Below are 13,770 nucleotides of genomic sequence, written 5' to 3'. Positions count from 1 at the left end.
GCTGTGGAGACGGTGGCCTACCTCGCCCCTGCCATCTTCACAGGGGCAACATAGGCCACCGTCTTCACACAGGTGTGTTGCGGGCCGGGCAGATGGCCTTCCTCGCAGGCGCTAAAGGATGCCCACGACGGGGTAGAGTTCAAAACATGGTTTTACTGGATGTTTAGGATCACCTTGAGATAAAAGACTAAAGTTCCAAAATGGTCACAGTGCAAAGGATGCAAGGACGATGAAAACTTTGAGTTTGTCTCCGAATGAATATAATTTTATTGAGATCGGATCAGACGATTAATCTGAGGAGTCGTCGTAGTCATCGTCGTCGTCGTCGTCACCTCCCCCGCCGCCCATGATCCAATCAATGATTTTGTTGATGGGCAACTTGTTGAGCAGAGCGTTTGCCGTCTCTTTGATCGTCATGGACAAAGCTTGGTTCACTTCCTCTCGGTACATGTCCAAGAAGGCGGGGCCGACGTCGCTCACGATGCCGCAAACCAGGTCCCCCACTTCTCCTCCCCCGAGGAAGTTGGACATGACGACCTGTAGGACAGCCGTCAAGCTTTTTGTAGTCAACAAGACCAACAAAGAGTATAACTCTTCACTTCAGAGCTGTGGCTGCAGATATCCAAGAATCATCTCTACACACCCCTGATCCCTGATTCGAGCGCTTTCTTTACTCTATCTCGCACCAGTAATCTCGGAATCAGTCTGCAGAAGCTTGGCAAGCGGGGGACTTCCCCGCATTCCTCACCTTAAGCTTCTCCAGTTTGACGTAGATGCTGAGCTCCTCCACGCTGAAGTACTCGTTCTCGTACCCCAGCCGCACGGAGACCTCCACCGTCGGCCTGTACAAGCGGATGCTGCGGGACAAAGGGATGCCGCGAATGAGATTGAGAAAACCCGGGGGAAGGGGGGGGGGGCGAAGAGGAATCGTCTAGCACACCGAAACTGAAACTGCACGAAAAGTGTCCGTCTCCCAGCAGCCCACGCGGTGGGTCCTGGTGAAGGGGAAAGACGAGGGAAGTCCTGGAAAGGACACTCACTCGAAGCGACCGTCGCCGAATATGTGCAGCTGATCCGATGCTGTGGCGTCCACGTTGTACATGCCGTGCACGTCCAGCTTCTCGAAGTCCACCGTCAGCTTGGCGCTCACCGTGGGCACGTCCACGTCCCGGTCCAGGATGTTGAACGTGGAGAGCTGGGAGACTGACACCTGCGTTATTTCGCCCTTGGAACTGTGGGCGGAAGGCAACAAGTGTTAGAGCAGGGCCACAGTTAGGGCTTAACAGTGGATTCCTCGTTCCGAGAGCAATCCAGTGGGGTCACACGTTCGGTTCGCGTCCTGCTGTACAGCGACTCTGGAGGTCAAAACGCGTCCGGAATTCTGACCGCGTCCACCGGTAGTCTTCTGACCCACTGTGGGCTGGGCTGCGAGTTACATTGCGCTGCACTCAGTTAACCAGGATATCACTGCCCTGCCGCCTACGGCCCCAGGATGCCCCAGGATGGCGCGCGAATCCCTCAAGACTACCTCAGTTTTTAAAAGGCCTTTATTTTTCAGTTACAACATACACTCTAACTATGCTAAGTTTTTCTATTTCGAGTTCAGTCTCCTATGACGACAGCGCCGTGCGGGCAGGCAACCCAACGTGCTTCTAGTGGGTCCACAGGGGACTGAAGGGACTGAAGGTCTGAAAAGGGGCAACAATTGCATATTCATCCTCTTCGTCTTCGTTCGAGGCTGTGGGCTCTTCGGCCGGGTCAGGGGGGAGGACCTTACCCCCCGCCCCCTATGGAGAGGGTCAAAGCCATCTGACAGCAGTGAAGCGTGCGGGGTTGGAAGTAATTCGTACATAGTGGGACATCGCTGCCGCCGCCTTGGCCCCGGGATCGCTCCTCGCTCCGCGGTGGCGGTACCCTGCAGGGAGGCGGAGGGAGGCGCACTGGAAGGCACGCATGCCGGCGACAGTGGGGTACTCACTTGAAAAGCGGGTTGGACTGGGTGAGGTCGATGCGCTCGATCTTGAGCGGCTCGGCCGCGGCCTCGATCAGCCTGCGCACCTGCTCCACCAGTTGGTCGATGCTGTCCTCCAGCACGCGCTGCACGTGCCGTTGCACCACGGCGGTCTCCCAGGGCGCCCGCACTAGGCCGCTGGTGGCGCTCTTGGCCTGGGCGCCCTGGGCGCCCCGGCCGCGCCACTGGCCCATCAGGGGGCCGATGCCGGGCACGCCCAGCGCCATCACGCTCTCCAGGGCCTGGTCGAACTTCTGTCGGGCAGACGCCCCCCCGAAGAAGAGCTCCAGGGCCTCTTTCTCTGCAGGGGCAGAGTGGAAATCGTATAAGAGTGTGGTGGTTTGTGACAGGCTCTTCCGGGTTCCAGGTGGTTCTAGGATGAAAAGGGCTGTGGAGTGACGTCCCGCTAAGCGTCGTGCCCATGGAAACGCGGTAGTCAAAATGAGATCACATCCACGTCAAACTGAACCAAATTCTTGATCGAGTTCGCTCCTAGCGGGGTGGTGTTGATTTCATTCTGACTTTTCCGACCTCCCTGAGTAAGACACCGCGTCGTCGGGCACCCCAGCCAGACTTGAGTGTCGCTGACTGTACTTACGCGTCATGGGTTGCGCAGCCTGACCCCCGACGGCCAGGACAGCCAGGGTAGCGAGCAGCAAGGAATGCCTCATGACTGCCGCGAAGCTAGCAGCCACCTGCAACCATCGCCATTTAGTCGACCTCTCCTATTCGCCAGAGACTGCAGGGAAGTCCCTAATGGGAGCCACCATCTTCCTGATGCCGAAGGATCGTTTCGTGGCTCTGTCTCTGTCACACGCATGGGGCGTCCCCTTGCGGAGCGAGAGAGACAGCGACGAAACATCCTTCGGCGTGAGGCGGCATGCGTCGCCCCGACCGGTGCGCTATCGAGCTGCGCGTCGCTGATTCGCGGATTCCCGCTCCCGCTATCACTGCGCGTCACTGCCAAAATACTTGAGCAGAGCGACGAGCACGACTCGCGAAGCACGGTGATTCTGAATCATTCAAACCATTTTAACGCAGCGGCGAGCACTGGCCGTCCTGGGCCTGCCTACCTGTGTCGGTGCGAGCAGCGAAGCGGCTATCCCGCGGTCCGGCAAATGTTGATGTATGCGGGTGAGTACTGAGTACAGTCCGCCAAGCGAGTAGCAACTCCCGGCCCGCACAAGCAGAAAACCCTCGGATAGAAACCCGGTCCGGCTGGGCGGCTCTGCGGCGACGCACTCTACTCGAGCAGCCCGCACTCGAAGAAAGGCAAGACACAGGCGAACCTGCGGCTCTGCTTGCCCTCTTTGTGACAGGCCTGTAATCAGCAATCAGTTCCAAGGAGAGGAGGGAGGAGGACCGTGATGGGCCGCCGTGCTGCAGGTGTCCGCTATCTTTCATTACACACACCTCAAGGCACAGGTCTGGTCAACTGGATGCACCTGAGAACCCCCCTCCCTCCCACCTTTTCCAACAAAAAAAGTCTCAATCTGCTCATCCTCAGGCGTGCACCCAGGATTTTTACGAGGAGAGGGTAATGTAGCGATTTTTGCCTACTTACAAAAGAAGTGCTTGTTGCCTGCCCGACAGGCCCATGTTTTTTTTTTGGTGTGTGTGTGTGGGGGGGTCGCGGGGTATTGATTACCCCCCTACTTCCCTTTAATCAGCACCTAGTCATTTTGGCTGCCCGAGCCGCAGGACCGCAGGCATGTATACATGGAGACACACGGTGTCCTCTGCGGAAGATGAACGGAGTGGTGGCTGCTGCCTCTGTGGACCGGCCTGGGCAGGTGCCGGCCTGGGCAGGAGGCAGGCAGAGGATGCCAGGAAGGCTACAGTCACTCCGAGAGAGAAGGGCCTCGGGGCGTCTCAACACTCGTAGTGTGGAGGAGTCCAGCCGGCAAAACTCACTCACTTTCCCCAAATTGATGATAAATAATAATCCACAAGATCATAATAAGAAGTGCATTTTATTTATAAGATCAGTATTGTCCGAGCACAGGCACTAACTACGGCGATTGATAATTATACAAAAGATCATAATAAGTGCATTTTGTTCATAAGATCAGTATTGTTCGAGCACAGGCACTAACTACAGAGTTAAAATTGGTCCACAATCAATATCAAATTTTGAGTAAAATACTAATGGCACACAGAATCACAGAGGAAAAGCATCACAGAGTAGGTAAAACGTATTGGAATGGGTCATGTTGTACACTGATTGTAACAGCTTGCACTGGCAGTCAATGTAAACATGAACAAGCACTCAAAATGAGTGTTAATACAAAAAAAAAAATACTACAAAAGGTGTAAAGACAGATGTAATAATAACTTTACACCGTGGATGGCACTGGGAAACATCAATCCTGCTGAAACATCACAATATACTCAAGAAAACAAATCAGTGAATAAAAATTAACAAATGAGACCTCCCAGCAGGACAAAAGTTGAAACAATAGCTAAGTTAGCATCAAAAAATTTGCAGCACACTCAGAATAACAGATTCCTTATTTGGGAACAATAATAATAAGGCTGCCTCTTGAGCATCAAATTTTTAAAAACACATTAAAAACAACAACAATTTGTTAAAATGTAAGGGGCAAGGTGCTAGATCATCTACACCACCCTACTGAAGAGAGCTATCATGGATACTAATTTTTTTTCCATGGTATCCTGCATGGAGCCTATCTTATTATGGTTAAATCCTCTGGTCTAACAAGCCAAAAAAATTGACTTGCCATGGTACTGTAAGGACATCAACCACATTACATTCTCATTTTAAAGCAGAACATCTAAAGATGCAACTTCTGTTCCCACACCTGCAAAGAGAGAAACAATAGTTGGTTTGTAAATATATTTTTATATTTAAAAAAAAAAACCCAATCAGTGATCCTTGAGATCATCTGGAAACTTACCGCACATATTACTATTCATGGCCAGGTACAAGTAACCATTGTCACCAAATGCTGTTCCCCACGAGTTACGGACAATGTAGTGTGGGATGGCAGCTGTGCGGTCATACCCAACAATTTGCACAGCATGGTTAATATGGTCTAAAGAACCATCACAATGAAATTGGATCACCCCTCCTAGGTAATGTTGCCATGTCAGGGCGTTTACAGCAACAATGATGGGTCCATGATTAGCAAGCATAGAGACCATAATGTCCTCTCGTCCCACAAGACTGGAAGTGACAAGCAAAATTAATAAGAACACTTTAACTGAATACAAGATATAATCTAAAAATAAGCGGAAGAACTCACCTGCTACAGGTATAACTTGCAATCCTTACGCCTGTTTCTGGTCTGTTCAATAACAAATTTTGTTAATAACCAAGTTCTTATACAAAGAAAAAAGAGAGGAGATTTTGTGTCAAGGGACACCTACCCTTTAAGTGCACATGCGTTGGTTTTCCAGTTCAGTGGATACTGCTTTTCAGGTTCAATGGCAATATTATTTTGCTTGAGCCAATACAGGAGACTGCATGTGTCACCACCATTACATCCAAGATTACCGTAACCGGCACAATCAATTATCTGAAAGTGCAAGAAGTCATGTTACTTTCATTTTAACGAAACTGAATAATTTCAAGGAACAAAGAATCACCTCCTGTACGCTAAGAACTTCAACCGTGCCAGTTTTCATTGCTGCCATTGATTCGATAGTTCCAACAGTGCTGAAGGCCCAGCAGGCTCCACAAGTTTTCTGATTTCGGACAGCACCAACAACACCTTTCGTGCGCCTGAAGTGTAAAAAGAAAAGCAAATAAAGGTCTGGGAATGCAGTTTTAATACAATACGAAGCAAGTAGAGATACTATGTATAAGTTGCATTACCAGTCTACTACATCTGGTAAACCATCAACTGATCTCTTTTTGATGTGATTTATTGTAGATGATTCATTCTTATTAGAGTGATGTCTGTTATGAGAGTGCAATCGTTTATGCAGATGTTTCTGAAGTTTGCGATCAAGAAATTCTTCTCGTGACATATCAGAGAATTCTGTGAGGCCATATCGTGCACTGTCATTTGATGTACGATCTCCATTTAGCTCATCAATGAATCTCAAAGTTTCCTGAAAGACAGAGGAAAGTTCTTGGATTAGAAGTTCAAGGTTTTGCTTGTCTCAGTCATAAACGGAGGTGATAATAGCGTTACATAACACCCAGTGGTGGACGGCTACCTGGAACTTGGCGTATCTGACTTCGAACTCGGTGGCATTGTAAGTTTTATTGAAGCGGTGGACATATGATTTGAAGAGAGACAAATTACTTTGACTGCTTGGCTTATCGAAGCGTATGGGTACTGCCACAAAACACAAACAAATTAAACCGCACGTAAGGGCGACGGTCTTCCAGTCTGTCGCCATCTTCACTGACTGTTTCAATGTTTTTTTTGTTATGCATTATTTTTCATCGTTTTTCGACCAAAATTCTCATACAAATATGGGTAGCAACGTGATTTTTCCGTAAACAAAACAAAAACAACAATATCGTTGACAAGTCAAAGCTGAAACTTTCTGGGATTTGCTGTTTTTAGTTCATTATGGATAAACCTCAGATCATTTCCCACATCGAGAAATCCGTCAATTATTCCCTGTTTGACTGTCGATGGATGCCATGCTCTGCCAAGTTTGTTGTCATGGGATCTTTGCCAAACTCAAGTGGGGTTATTCAACTCTACGAAATTTCTGGAGGAGATTTAAAATTGATAAAGGAGGTATGACTCTTTTCGCCACTCTTTTAATATTATTTTCCCAGTAGGGTATGTCACATGCTCAAATCCTGTTGTTTCAGTTCAAAAGTGATAAAGCTTTCAAGTGTGGTACCTTTGGGGGTTCGAAACTGTCAAGCCGTCTTTTAGCCACTGGAGATTTTGACGGAAGATTACACCTATGGTTTGTAAAAATTCTGTTCATTCTTTTTAAGAGGGATCCGATTCATATCACAATGCCATTCTGAATCATATTTTCATTTATTTGCTTTCAGGGATTTTGAAAAGCCCGATTCTCCTGCCTACTCTTGCAAAGCTCACAAAGAAATAATTAATTGTATTGATGGAGTTGGTGGATTATCAACAGGATGTGGAGCTCCTGAAATAGTGACAGGAAGCCGAGATGGTACATTGGATACAATTGAGTTTTTATAACGTACTCATATCTAGTTCTTTGCAAGAAGCTGAAGTTTAAAATTTTACAGGTTCTGTCAAGGTTTGGGATCCAAGACAGAAAGACAAGCCTGTGGCAGTAATGGAACCAGAAGAAGGCGAAACGAAGCGTGATTGCTGGGCTGTTGGTTTTGGTCAGTCCTGCATTAAAAGAAGCCCTGCAATGTTTCTAATATTTTTGAAAACTAATACATTTTTATTTTTAGGGAATTCCTATAACTCTGAGGAACGTATTGTATGTGCCGGATATGACAATGGTGATATAAAAATGTTTGACCTAAAGACTATGAGCCTAAGATGGGAAACAAACATAAAGAATGGGGTAAGGCTTCTTAAAAAGGGTTCTTTATTTTTGCTTCATAACTTCCAATAGCTTTTCTTTATAGCAGACTTTCTACAGGTATGTTGTCTTGAATTCGACAGAAGAGATATTAAGATAAACAAACTGGTTGCCACAACACTGGAGTCCAAAGTTCTAGTATTTGACATGAGAACTCAACATTCAAAAGATGGATTTCCTCACTTAACTGAAAAGGTAAGATTATTTTCGTTTTGAATGTCCAGCACAGGAATGAGTTATCTAATCATGAGTTGGGATTTTTTCCCTTTTGGACATTTCAGGCTCACAAGTCAACAGTGTGGCTATGCCGTCATTTGCCTCAAAATAGAGAAATTTTCATGACAGGTGGCGGCTCGGGTAGTCTCTGTTTGTGGAAATAGTAAGTAATTTTAATTTAGGTTTTGAAGTAATGTTAATTTTTAACATATTTTGTCAGAACGGAGAAAAGCATGATTCCTTTTTGCTGCTCTTACAAATGAAAAAATTGTTTTAGTAATTGGGCAGTTTATTCATTTTATCTATTAGTGCCTAATATTAAAAAGTTATAACTTTGCAGCAATTACCCAGATAAAAGGACCAAAATGCTGGACGGAGAAGAAGTAGGAGTGATTGGCAATCTCTCATTGCTGCAAAATTCTACATTATCTACCCAACCCATCAGTGGTTTTGACTGGAGTCCCGACAAGCAAGGTCTAGCTGTATGCACATCGTTTGACCAAACTTTCAGAGTATTGATTGTTACCAAGCTTAATTTATTTTGAAGATATACATTCCTGTTGTATATAACTGTTGATGGTTTGACTTGCATTGTTGATGATGTTTGTTTTGAGTTTAAGTTCTATAGTGTCATTTTTGTTGAGACACAGTTAGTTGTGTTTTAAGTAAAGAAACTCTGTGTGTGTCTAAGTCTGACAAAGGAAACAATTTTGTGTATTAAAAAAATCATTAATATGATGTTTAAAATGAAAGTTTTCTTTCATATTAAAGAAGTTTGAGAGCCATAAAATTTTTGCATTGATAAGAACCTAATCAGTCCTTTCTAGCAGCATAAAGATGCGTATCAGTGAGTCTGGGCACAAGCAGAAAAACCAAAGATTCAAAACCCTAAACAATGCTTTATAATTCTCTCCGAATTACATAATGACAATGGTGGCAATATGGAAAAAGTCTCTGAAGTTTGCTAGGTACGCAATGTTCCAAGAAGACGAAGGCTTCTTCTTGAGAACAGAATGCACTGAATAGGTGTACTATACAAGGTGTAATGGTAAGCCTTGTAAAGCACTTTCTACAAGGGCACTCTTGAAACAGGGACCCACATTCTTTTTCATATAACATAGACCTCTGGATCAATTTGACAACCATATATACATATTTTATAAAATATGCACATTCACATTTGTAAAATAAGCGCAATTTCTCATCAAGCAAATATCATATATGTATTTGTCACATACATAAGACCCACTTGGGCTGGGGATAAACGTCAGGACAACCTCTAACAACAGGAAATTGAAAATACTTGATGAATGTCTCGTTCTTGGATACGCAAAAAGGTGAATGGGATGTTACAGAGCACACATTGGTTAAATGCCATGGCATCAATCACTAACAATGGAGTTCATTTTACACATAATTGTATTGATATATTCTTCAAAACTATGACATTAAAAAAAAAAATATACATATCCTAACAAAGACATTCAAAAGTCAGCCTTACGGTTAAAAAGAAAACGAGATAGAAATCAGGTGACTGACTATTGCCTGGAGCATTTTCTCAATGAAACATGAGGTTTCACTAGAGGACTCTGAGCGGAAGTGATATGGCTTCATTTAAGGGGTCTTTTACAAAAAAAGTGGTGTTTTATGTTTTTCTTTTGTAGAAAAGAAACAAAACATAACTCGAATATTTACGTTTGAAAGAACCTTTAATAATTAATTTTTCACACAAATAAGATTTAAGAAGCCTAATTTTGTGTTGAAGGGCTTCCCCAAGTTACCCTCTGTACTACACTCCAGTGGAGTTTGAAAGATGTTTTGACACTTCATATTTTTTAAACATTTTTTTTTATACAAAGAAGAAACACAAAATTTGATGTTCTCTGGCCAGAGAACTTATCTACATTATTTTCAAACCCTTGACAAAAATGTCTAAGAAATTTCCCCCTCCCCCACATTGGCAGAACACGTAAGAGGTCAGGTATGAAGGTTAGCCATTCCTTCAATAACAAAGAGCAACCAGACATTAAAATAGCTATTACTCTAAATCAGTGATTAAAAAAGTTCGCATGTTCTTGTGTGTACCTGAGATAAATCCACATGTAAAGGAATCACTAATCATCTCAAGCGTCTAGGTATAGTTACATTCTCATTATTGTTACACATACAGGCATAAAATCACCTTTCCTTCAGAGATTTTCCAAATATTAGATAGGTAGATACCTTAACTTACACAACAATTTTGTTACTTTATTGACTGAGATGACAGATCAACAATGTACATTATCCACTAAGTTTAATTGTTACAAGGAATTTGGTCGATGGACAGCCGACACAATGCGCAGGTGGGTCGGGTCCGTCAGACAAAGTCAGCCATCGGACTGGTGGGGCTGGTGGGGCTGGGCGGGAGAGGGGCGTTTTAATGCTGCGCGCAGCCGGGCGCAGCCACGAGCGTTGCAGCCGCATGTTGGGCCTGAGGAAAAAGGGCGGGGCTGGGCGGGGCTGGGCGGGGCGGGGCAGGAGGTACACTAAAGGCTCATTGTACTTTTTCAAGTTTGCAGCACCGGACTCCACTCCTTGCACTCCACGACAATCACACAATGTAACAGCAAATAATTTGTATGACTTTTTCTGTCTTGTGTGTGTATCAATTATCACTTGAAAATGAGCTGTGGCTCTTTATTATTGAGCTGTTGCTCTTTATTCGATTGGCTATTCACCTCAAGCTCTGACAGTCTCTGCCACAACTCCTCTCTTTCTTTCTTCCGCTTCACTTCCCTACACAGATTCAATTCAAAAGAAAAAACGAATGTCAGTGAATGCTTAAAGAGTCATTAAGTAAAATCAAGTATGAATTAGATGCTCACCTTTGTCTTTCTGCCTTGTAAGCTGTTGTAAGCTCATCAAAAAGCTTGCTGTTCATCTCCATGAATGACTTGAGCGCATTGTACAAAAGAGCAATGATAGTCTGGTTCCAATGCTCCTTGCTCATACGATAAAGAGACGGAAACACAATCGGCATAATAACTTGATTGTTTTCCTCAATTAAGGACATTATGTATTCATTGTTCCAGAAATACAAAGCTCTCTCTGCCACCTAAGGTTAAAGCATATGCATTAAGAACACATTTCAAGAGAAAAGAAAAAGAAACATTGACAACTGACAAAAAATTGACAATGAAACTTGCCTGAAAGTGATGACTGGCAACACATCTAGAAATTTGTCTGAAGAGAGGTTCTTGGATCTTGACAAACTGCGTTGGTTCGATCACGTCTAAAATCTCTTCAATCTCTCCAAGGAACATCACCTGCACATTTGCATGTGTTAGAATGGATCCATCAACAAAATAGGCAGCACTACTAGAAGACGAGACAGTGTAGAAAAAAAAGTACCTCTTTCTGGCTGCAGGTCTTGGGCCAATACTTGAGCAGTCCCTGAATGACAGGCTCTGTGAGGGTTGGGTCCTTTTCCAAGAACTGTACCACACAGTAGGCCAGCTGTGCATGGTACAGCCCAAGGCACTTCACCTTGTGCAAGGGAATGAGCACTTTGACGAGGAACTGTTTATGTTCCGCCTTCAAGGGTAATGCAAACCCATTGATAATGCTGAAAAATAATTTTGCATGGTTTTAGTGAAGACAGATAGGTTTATTTTTAAATTAATCTAAATTTTGGAAAAAGGGTGTTTACCTTCCAAGAATTTCAAGGAGTTCTCCAACTCCATTGAAATGTTCTGTTTCATAAACAAACCTGAAACAATTAAAACAAAGTTTGAGTTGAGGTCAATCACTTAGATGAACTTGTTTCATTGGTAAGACAAAACTAGCTCAAATGTTACTTAAACATAGTATACCTAAGAAAGATGTTGTTGATCTGTTTGCGTATGAAGGCTCGCAAACCCAAGAATTTTCCATAGATGCGATGTAAGACAGTTTTCAAAAAATCTCTTTCCCTGGGATCTTCACTGTCAAATAAATCCAGCAGCTAATGTGGAAATAAATGTAACAATCAATTAAAAGACAAATACATTATAACCTTATAAGCATTTTGGTATTATACTGACCTGTAGAACAAATTTCTGATCAATGACTTTCTTGCCAATAGCTGGTTGGAAATCAGTGGACTCGAGGAACCTCAAGAAAAACTCATACACAAACTGCAAAACAAAACAAAACAAAACAAAAAAAAAAATACAAATTATTATTTTTTTAAGAAAGAAGTTTACAATGTAATTTATAGAAACATACCTGGAGATGGGGCCATGAAGCCTCTAGCGTAGGGTCATCCTCTTCTGGGTCAAAGTCAGGATTTTCACTTGGTGGCAATGTTCGAAACAAATTTGCTGAGATCTAGAAAGTAATAATAAAATATTAACCAACACAGACATACTAAATAAAGTCATCAAACCTCAACACAGCTGCAATGAGCAGTACCATCTTAATGATCTCAGGGTAGACCGGGTCAGTGAGGACTCCCCGTCCTGAAGTAATGTAGTCCACCAATTCACTAAGCGTATTCCTCTTGACCTCCTTCCCCTTAAGGTCCGTCACCGGGTCCATGAAGTCGAAAGCTACGCAGCACTGCCGCAGCTTCCGAATGAAAAGTTCTTCCTGCTCTGTTGATGGCACATCTGTCAACAAAACGGGAAAGGAGAGCGTTAGTGTAGAAACTACTTGCGGAACACAACCTTGGTGGACCTGCAAAATAGATAAGCCAAATCTAGTACAGTCCGCTGCACCGCCCCGCCCACCCTCTTCCCCCTTTCCCCCCAACGCGCCTCCCGGCCAGCACCTCCTTCCCCTTCCTTCCCCTTCCGGCCGCGTGCCCCGGCGCGGCGGCCCAGGACCCATTTAAAAACCCCCAAAAAAAAAAATTAAAAAAAAAAGGGGGGGTTTTTAAAAAAAAAATTTTTTTTTTTAAATTTTAAAATTTTTTAAAATTTAAAAAAAAAAAAGGGGGGTTTAAAAACCAAAAAATTTTAAAAAAAAAAACCCAAAAAAAGGGGGGTTTTTTTTTTTAAAAAAAAATTTTTTTTTTTAAAAAATTTTTTTTTTTTAAAAAAAGGTTTAAAATTTTTTTTTTGGGCCAAAAAACCCTTTTAAAAAATTTTTTTTTCCCTTTTTTTTTGGGGGGAAATTTTAAAAAAAATTTTTAAAAAAAAAAATTTCCTTAAAAATTTTTTATTTTTAAAAAAAACCCCTTTAAAAAAAAAAAAAGGGGGGAAAACCAAAAAAAATAAAAAAAGGAAAAAAAAAAAAAAAAAAAAAAATTTTTTTTTAAAAAAAAAATTTTTTTTTTTAAAAAAGGAATTCCCGGGCCCCTTACCGGGGGCCCCCCGGGGTTTAAACCCCTTTTTTTTAAAACCCCCAAACTTTTTTTTAAAAAAAAATAAAAAAAAAAATCCCCTTTTTCCCTAAACCCCCAAAAAACCCCTTTTTCCCTTAACCCCCCCCCCCCCCGGGGGAATTTCCCCCAAAAAATTTCCTTTTTTCCCCGGGGGCCCCCCCTTTTTTAAAAAAACCCCCCCCCCCTTTTTTGAAAAAAAAAACCCCCCCCCTTTTTAAAAAAAAAGGGGAAAAAGGTAAATTTTGGGAAAAAATTTTTTAAAAAAAAAACCCCCCCCCCCCCCCCCCCTTTTTTTTCCCCCCCCCCCCCCCCGGGGGAAAATTTTCCCCCCCCCCTTTTTCCCCCCTTTCCCCCGGGCCCCCCCCCCCGGGCCCCCCCCCGGGCCCTTTTTGGGGAAAAAGGTTTTTGGGGGCCCCCCCCCCCCCCCCCCCCAACAAAAAATTTTTTCCCCCCCTTGGGAAGGGGGGGGCCCCCCCGGGGAAAAAAACCCCCTTTGGGGGGGAAGGGGGGTTTTTTCCCCCAAAAACCCCGGGGGGGGGGGAAAAAAAATTTAATTTCCCAAGGGGGGGGGTTTGGAGGTTTTTTTTCCCCCCCAAAAGGGATTTTTGGGGGGGAAAAAAAAAAAAATTAAAAAAAAAGGGGGGGCCCCGGGCCCCCCAACCCCCCCCAAACCCGGTTTTTTTTAAAA

General features: G+C 43.8%; 4 protein-coding genes across 7 annotated transcripts in view; 1 reads left to right on the top strand and 3 right to left on the bottom strand.

Annotated features, from left to right (window-relative positions):
• Positions 1-243: 243 nt before the first annotated feature.
• LOC117650988 lies at positions 244-3,293 on the bottom strand. The gene is made up of 6 exons (XM_034394667.1): positions 3,085-3,293; positions 2,610-2,706; positions 1,979-2,312; positions 1,041-1,232; positions 749-857; positions 244-537 (listed from the first exon to the last, which is right to left on the bottom strand). Exons 2-6 carry the CDS (start codon positions 2,680-2,682, stop codon positions 289-291), a joined length of 957 nt encoding a protein of 318 aa, XP_034250558.1. The 5' UTR covers positions 2,683-2,706; positions 3,085-3,293; the 3' UTR covers positions 244-288.
• Positions 3,294-3,423: 130 nt separating this feature from the next.
• LOC117650987 (WD repeat-containing protein 92) lies at positions 3,424-8,613 on the top strand. 3 transcript variants are annotated; one of them, XM_034394664.1, is made up of 9 exons: positions 3,424-3,548; positions 6,553-6,732; positions 6,810-6,910; positions 7,002-7,132; positions 7,212-7,313; positions 7,386-7,501; positions 7,580-7,714; positions 7,801-7,898; positions 8,076-8,280. In XM_034394664.1, the coding sequence occupies exons 2-9, from the start codon at positions 6,559-6,561 to the stop codon at positions 8,278-8,280; spliced, it is 1,062 nt and encodes a 353-aa protein (XP_034250555.1). In that variant the 5' UTR covers positions 3,424-3,548; positions 6,553-6,558. The 3 variants fall into 3 exon arrangements, with proteins under 3 accessions (XP_034250555.1, XP_034250557.1, XP_034250556.1); XM_034394666.1 differs by lacking the exon at positions 3,424-3,548 and having other exon boundaries at positions 6,386-6,732; positions 7,756-7,898; positions 8,076-8,613; XM_034394665.1 differs by lacking the exon at positions 3,424-3,548 and having other exon boundaries at positions 6,559-6,732; positions 8,076-8,611.
• Positions 3,966-6,388, bottom strand: LOC117650986 (cathepsin O-like). The gene is made up of 7 exons (XM_034394663.1): positions 6,197-6,388; positions 5,850-6,088; positions 5,621-5,756; positions 5,402-5,550; positions 5,278-5,319; positions 4,930-5,198; positions 3,966-4,833 (listed from the first exon to the last, which is right to left on the bottom strand). Exons 1-7 carry the CDS (start codon positions 6,380-6,382, stop codon positions 4,793-4,795), a joined length of 1,062 nt encoding a protein of 353 aa, XP_034250554.1. The 5' UTR covers positions 6,383-6,388; the 3' UTR covers positions 3,966-4,792.
• A 1-nt stretch (position 8,614) lies between the features above and the next one.
• The window catches only part of LOC117650984 (serine/threonine-protein phosphatase 2A 56 kDa regulatory subunit alpha isoform), a 29,044-nt gene continuing 23,888 nt past the window's right edge, over positions 8,615-13,770 (bottom strand). The window contains exons 1-10 of one of the 2 annotated variants that reach the window (XM_034394660.1): positions 12,528-12,579; positions 12,170-12,366; positions 11,984-12,085; positions 11,800-11,892; positions 11,590-11,720; positions 11,427-11,486; positions 11,129-11,342; positions 10,924-11,043; positions 10,603-10,832; positions 8,615-10,513 (exon numbers count right to left, since the gene is read on the bottom strand). In XM_034394660.1, the coding sequence (XP_034250551.1) occupies positions 10,390-10,513; positions 10,603-10,832; positions 10,924-11,043; positions 11,129-11,342; positions 11,427-11,486; positions 11,590-11,720; positions 11,800-11,892; positions 11,984-12,085; positions 12,170-12,295 (1,200 nt within the window). In that variant the 5' untranslated portion in view covers positions 12,296-12,366; positions 12,528-12,579 and the 3' untranslated portion in view covers positions 8,615-10,389. Of the gene's footprint in view, positions 10,514-10,602; positions 10,833-10,923; positions 11,044-11,128; positions 11,343-11,426; positions 11,487-11,589; positions 11,721-11,799; positions 11,893-11,983; positions 12,086-12,169; positions 12,367-12,527; positions 12,580-13,770 lie in introns of those variants that run through there. The other variant, XM_034394659.1, reaches the window with a different exon arrangement.

Source organism: Thrips palmi, unplaced genomic scaffold (assembly GCF_012932325.1).
Source record: "Thrips palmi isolate BJ-2018 unplaced genomic scaffold, TpBJ-2018v1 HiC_scaffold_5, whole genome shotgun sequence".
NCBI classification, from domain to species: domain Eukaryota; kingdom Metazoa; phylum Arthropoda; class Insecta; order Thysanoptera; family Thripidae; genus Thrips; species Thrips palmi.
Note: the sequence above shows the minus strand (reverse complement) of the source record. Positions and strands in the feature narration are given on the sequence as shown.

Coding starts and splice junctions, on each gene's coding strand:
- LOC117650988 (XM_034394667.1), bottom strand. CDS start 2,682: ATGAGGCATTCCTTGCTGCTCGCTACCCTGGCTGTCCTGGCCGTCGGG. Junction 2,313..2,609: donor GGCTGCGCAACCCATGACGC/GTAAGTACAGTC, acceptor CTGCCCCTGCAG/AGAAAGAGGCCCTGGAGCTC. Junction 538..748: donor TCAAACTGGAGAAGCTTAAG/GTGAGGAATGCG, acceptor GCTGTCCTACAG/GTCGTCATGTCCAACTTCCT.
- LOC117650986 (XM_034394663.1), bottom strand. CDS start 6,382: ATGGCGACAGACTGGAAGACCGTCGCCCTTACGTGCGGTTTAATTTGT. Junction 5,320..5,401: donor AACGCATGTGCACTTAAAGG/GTAGGTGTCCCT, acceptor GTTATTGAACAG/ACCAGAAACAGGCGTAAGGA. Junction 4,834..4,929: donor CATGAATAGTAATATGTGCG/GTAAGTTTCCAG, acceptor CTCTCTTTGCAG/GTGTGGGAACAGAAGTTGCA.
- LOC117650987 (XM_034394666.1), top strand. CDS start 6,559: ATGGATAAACCTCAGATCATTTCCCACATCGAGAAATCCGTCAATTAT. Junction 7,133..7,211: donor AGTGACAGGAAGCCGAGATG/GTACATTGGATA, acceptor AAAATTTTACAG/GTTCTGTCAAGGTTTGGGAT. Junction 7,314..7,385: donor TTGCTGGGCTGTTGGTTTTG/GTCAGTCCTGCA, acceptor TTTTATTTTTAG/GGAATTCCTATAACTCTGAG.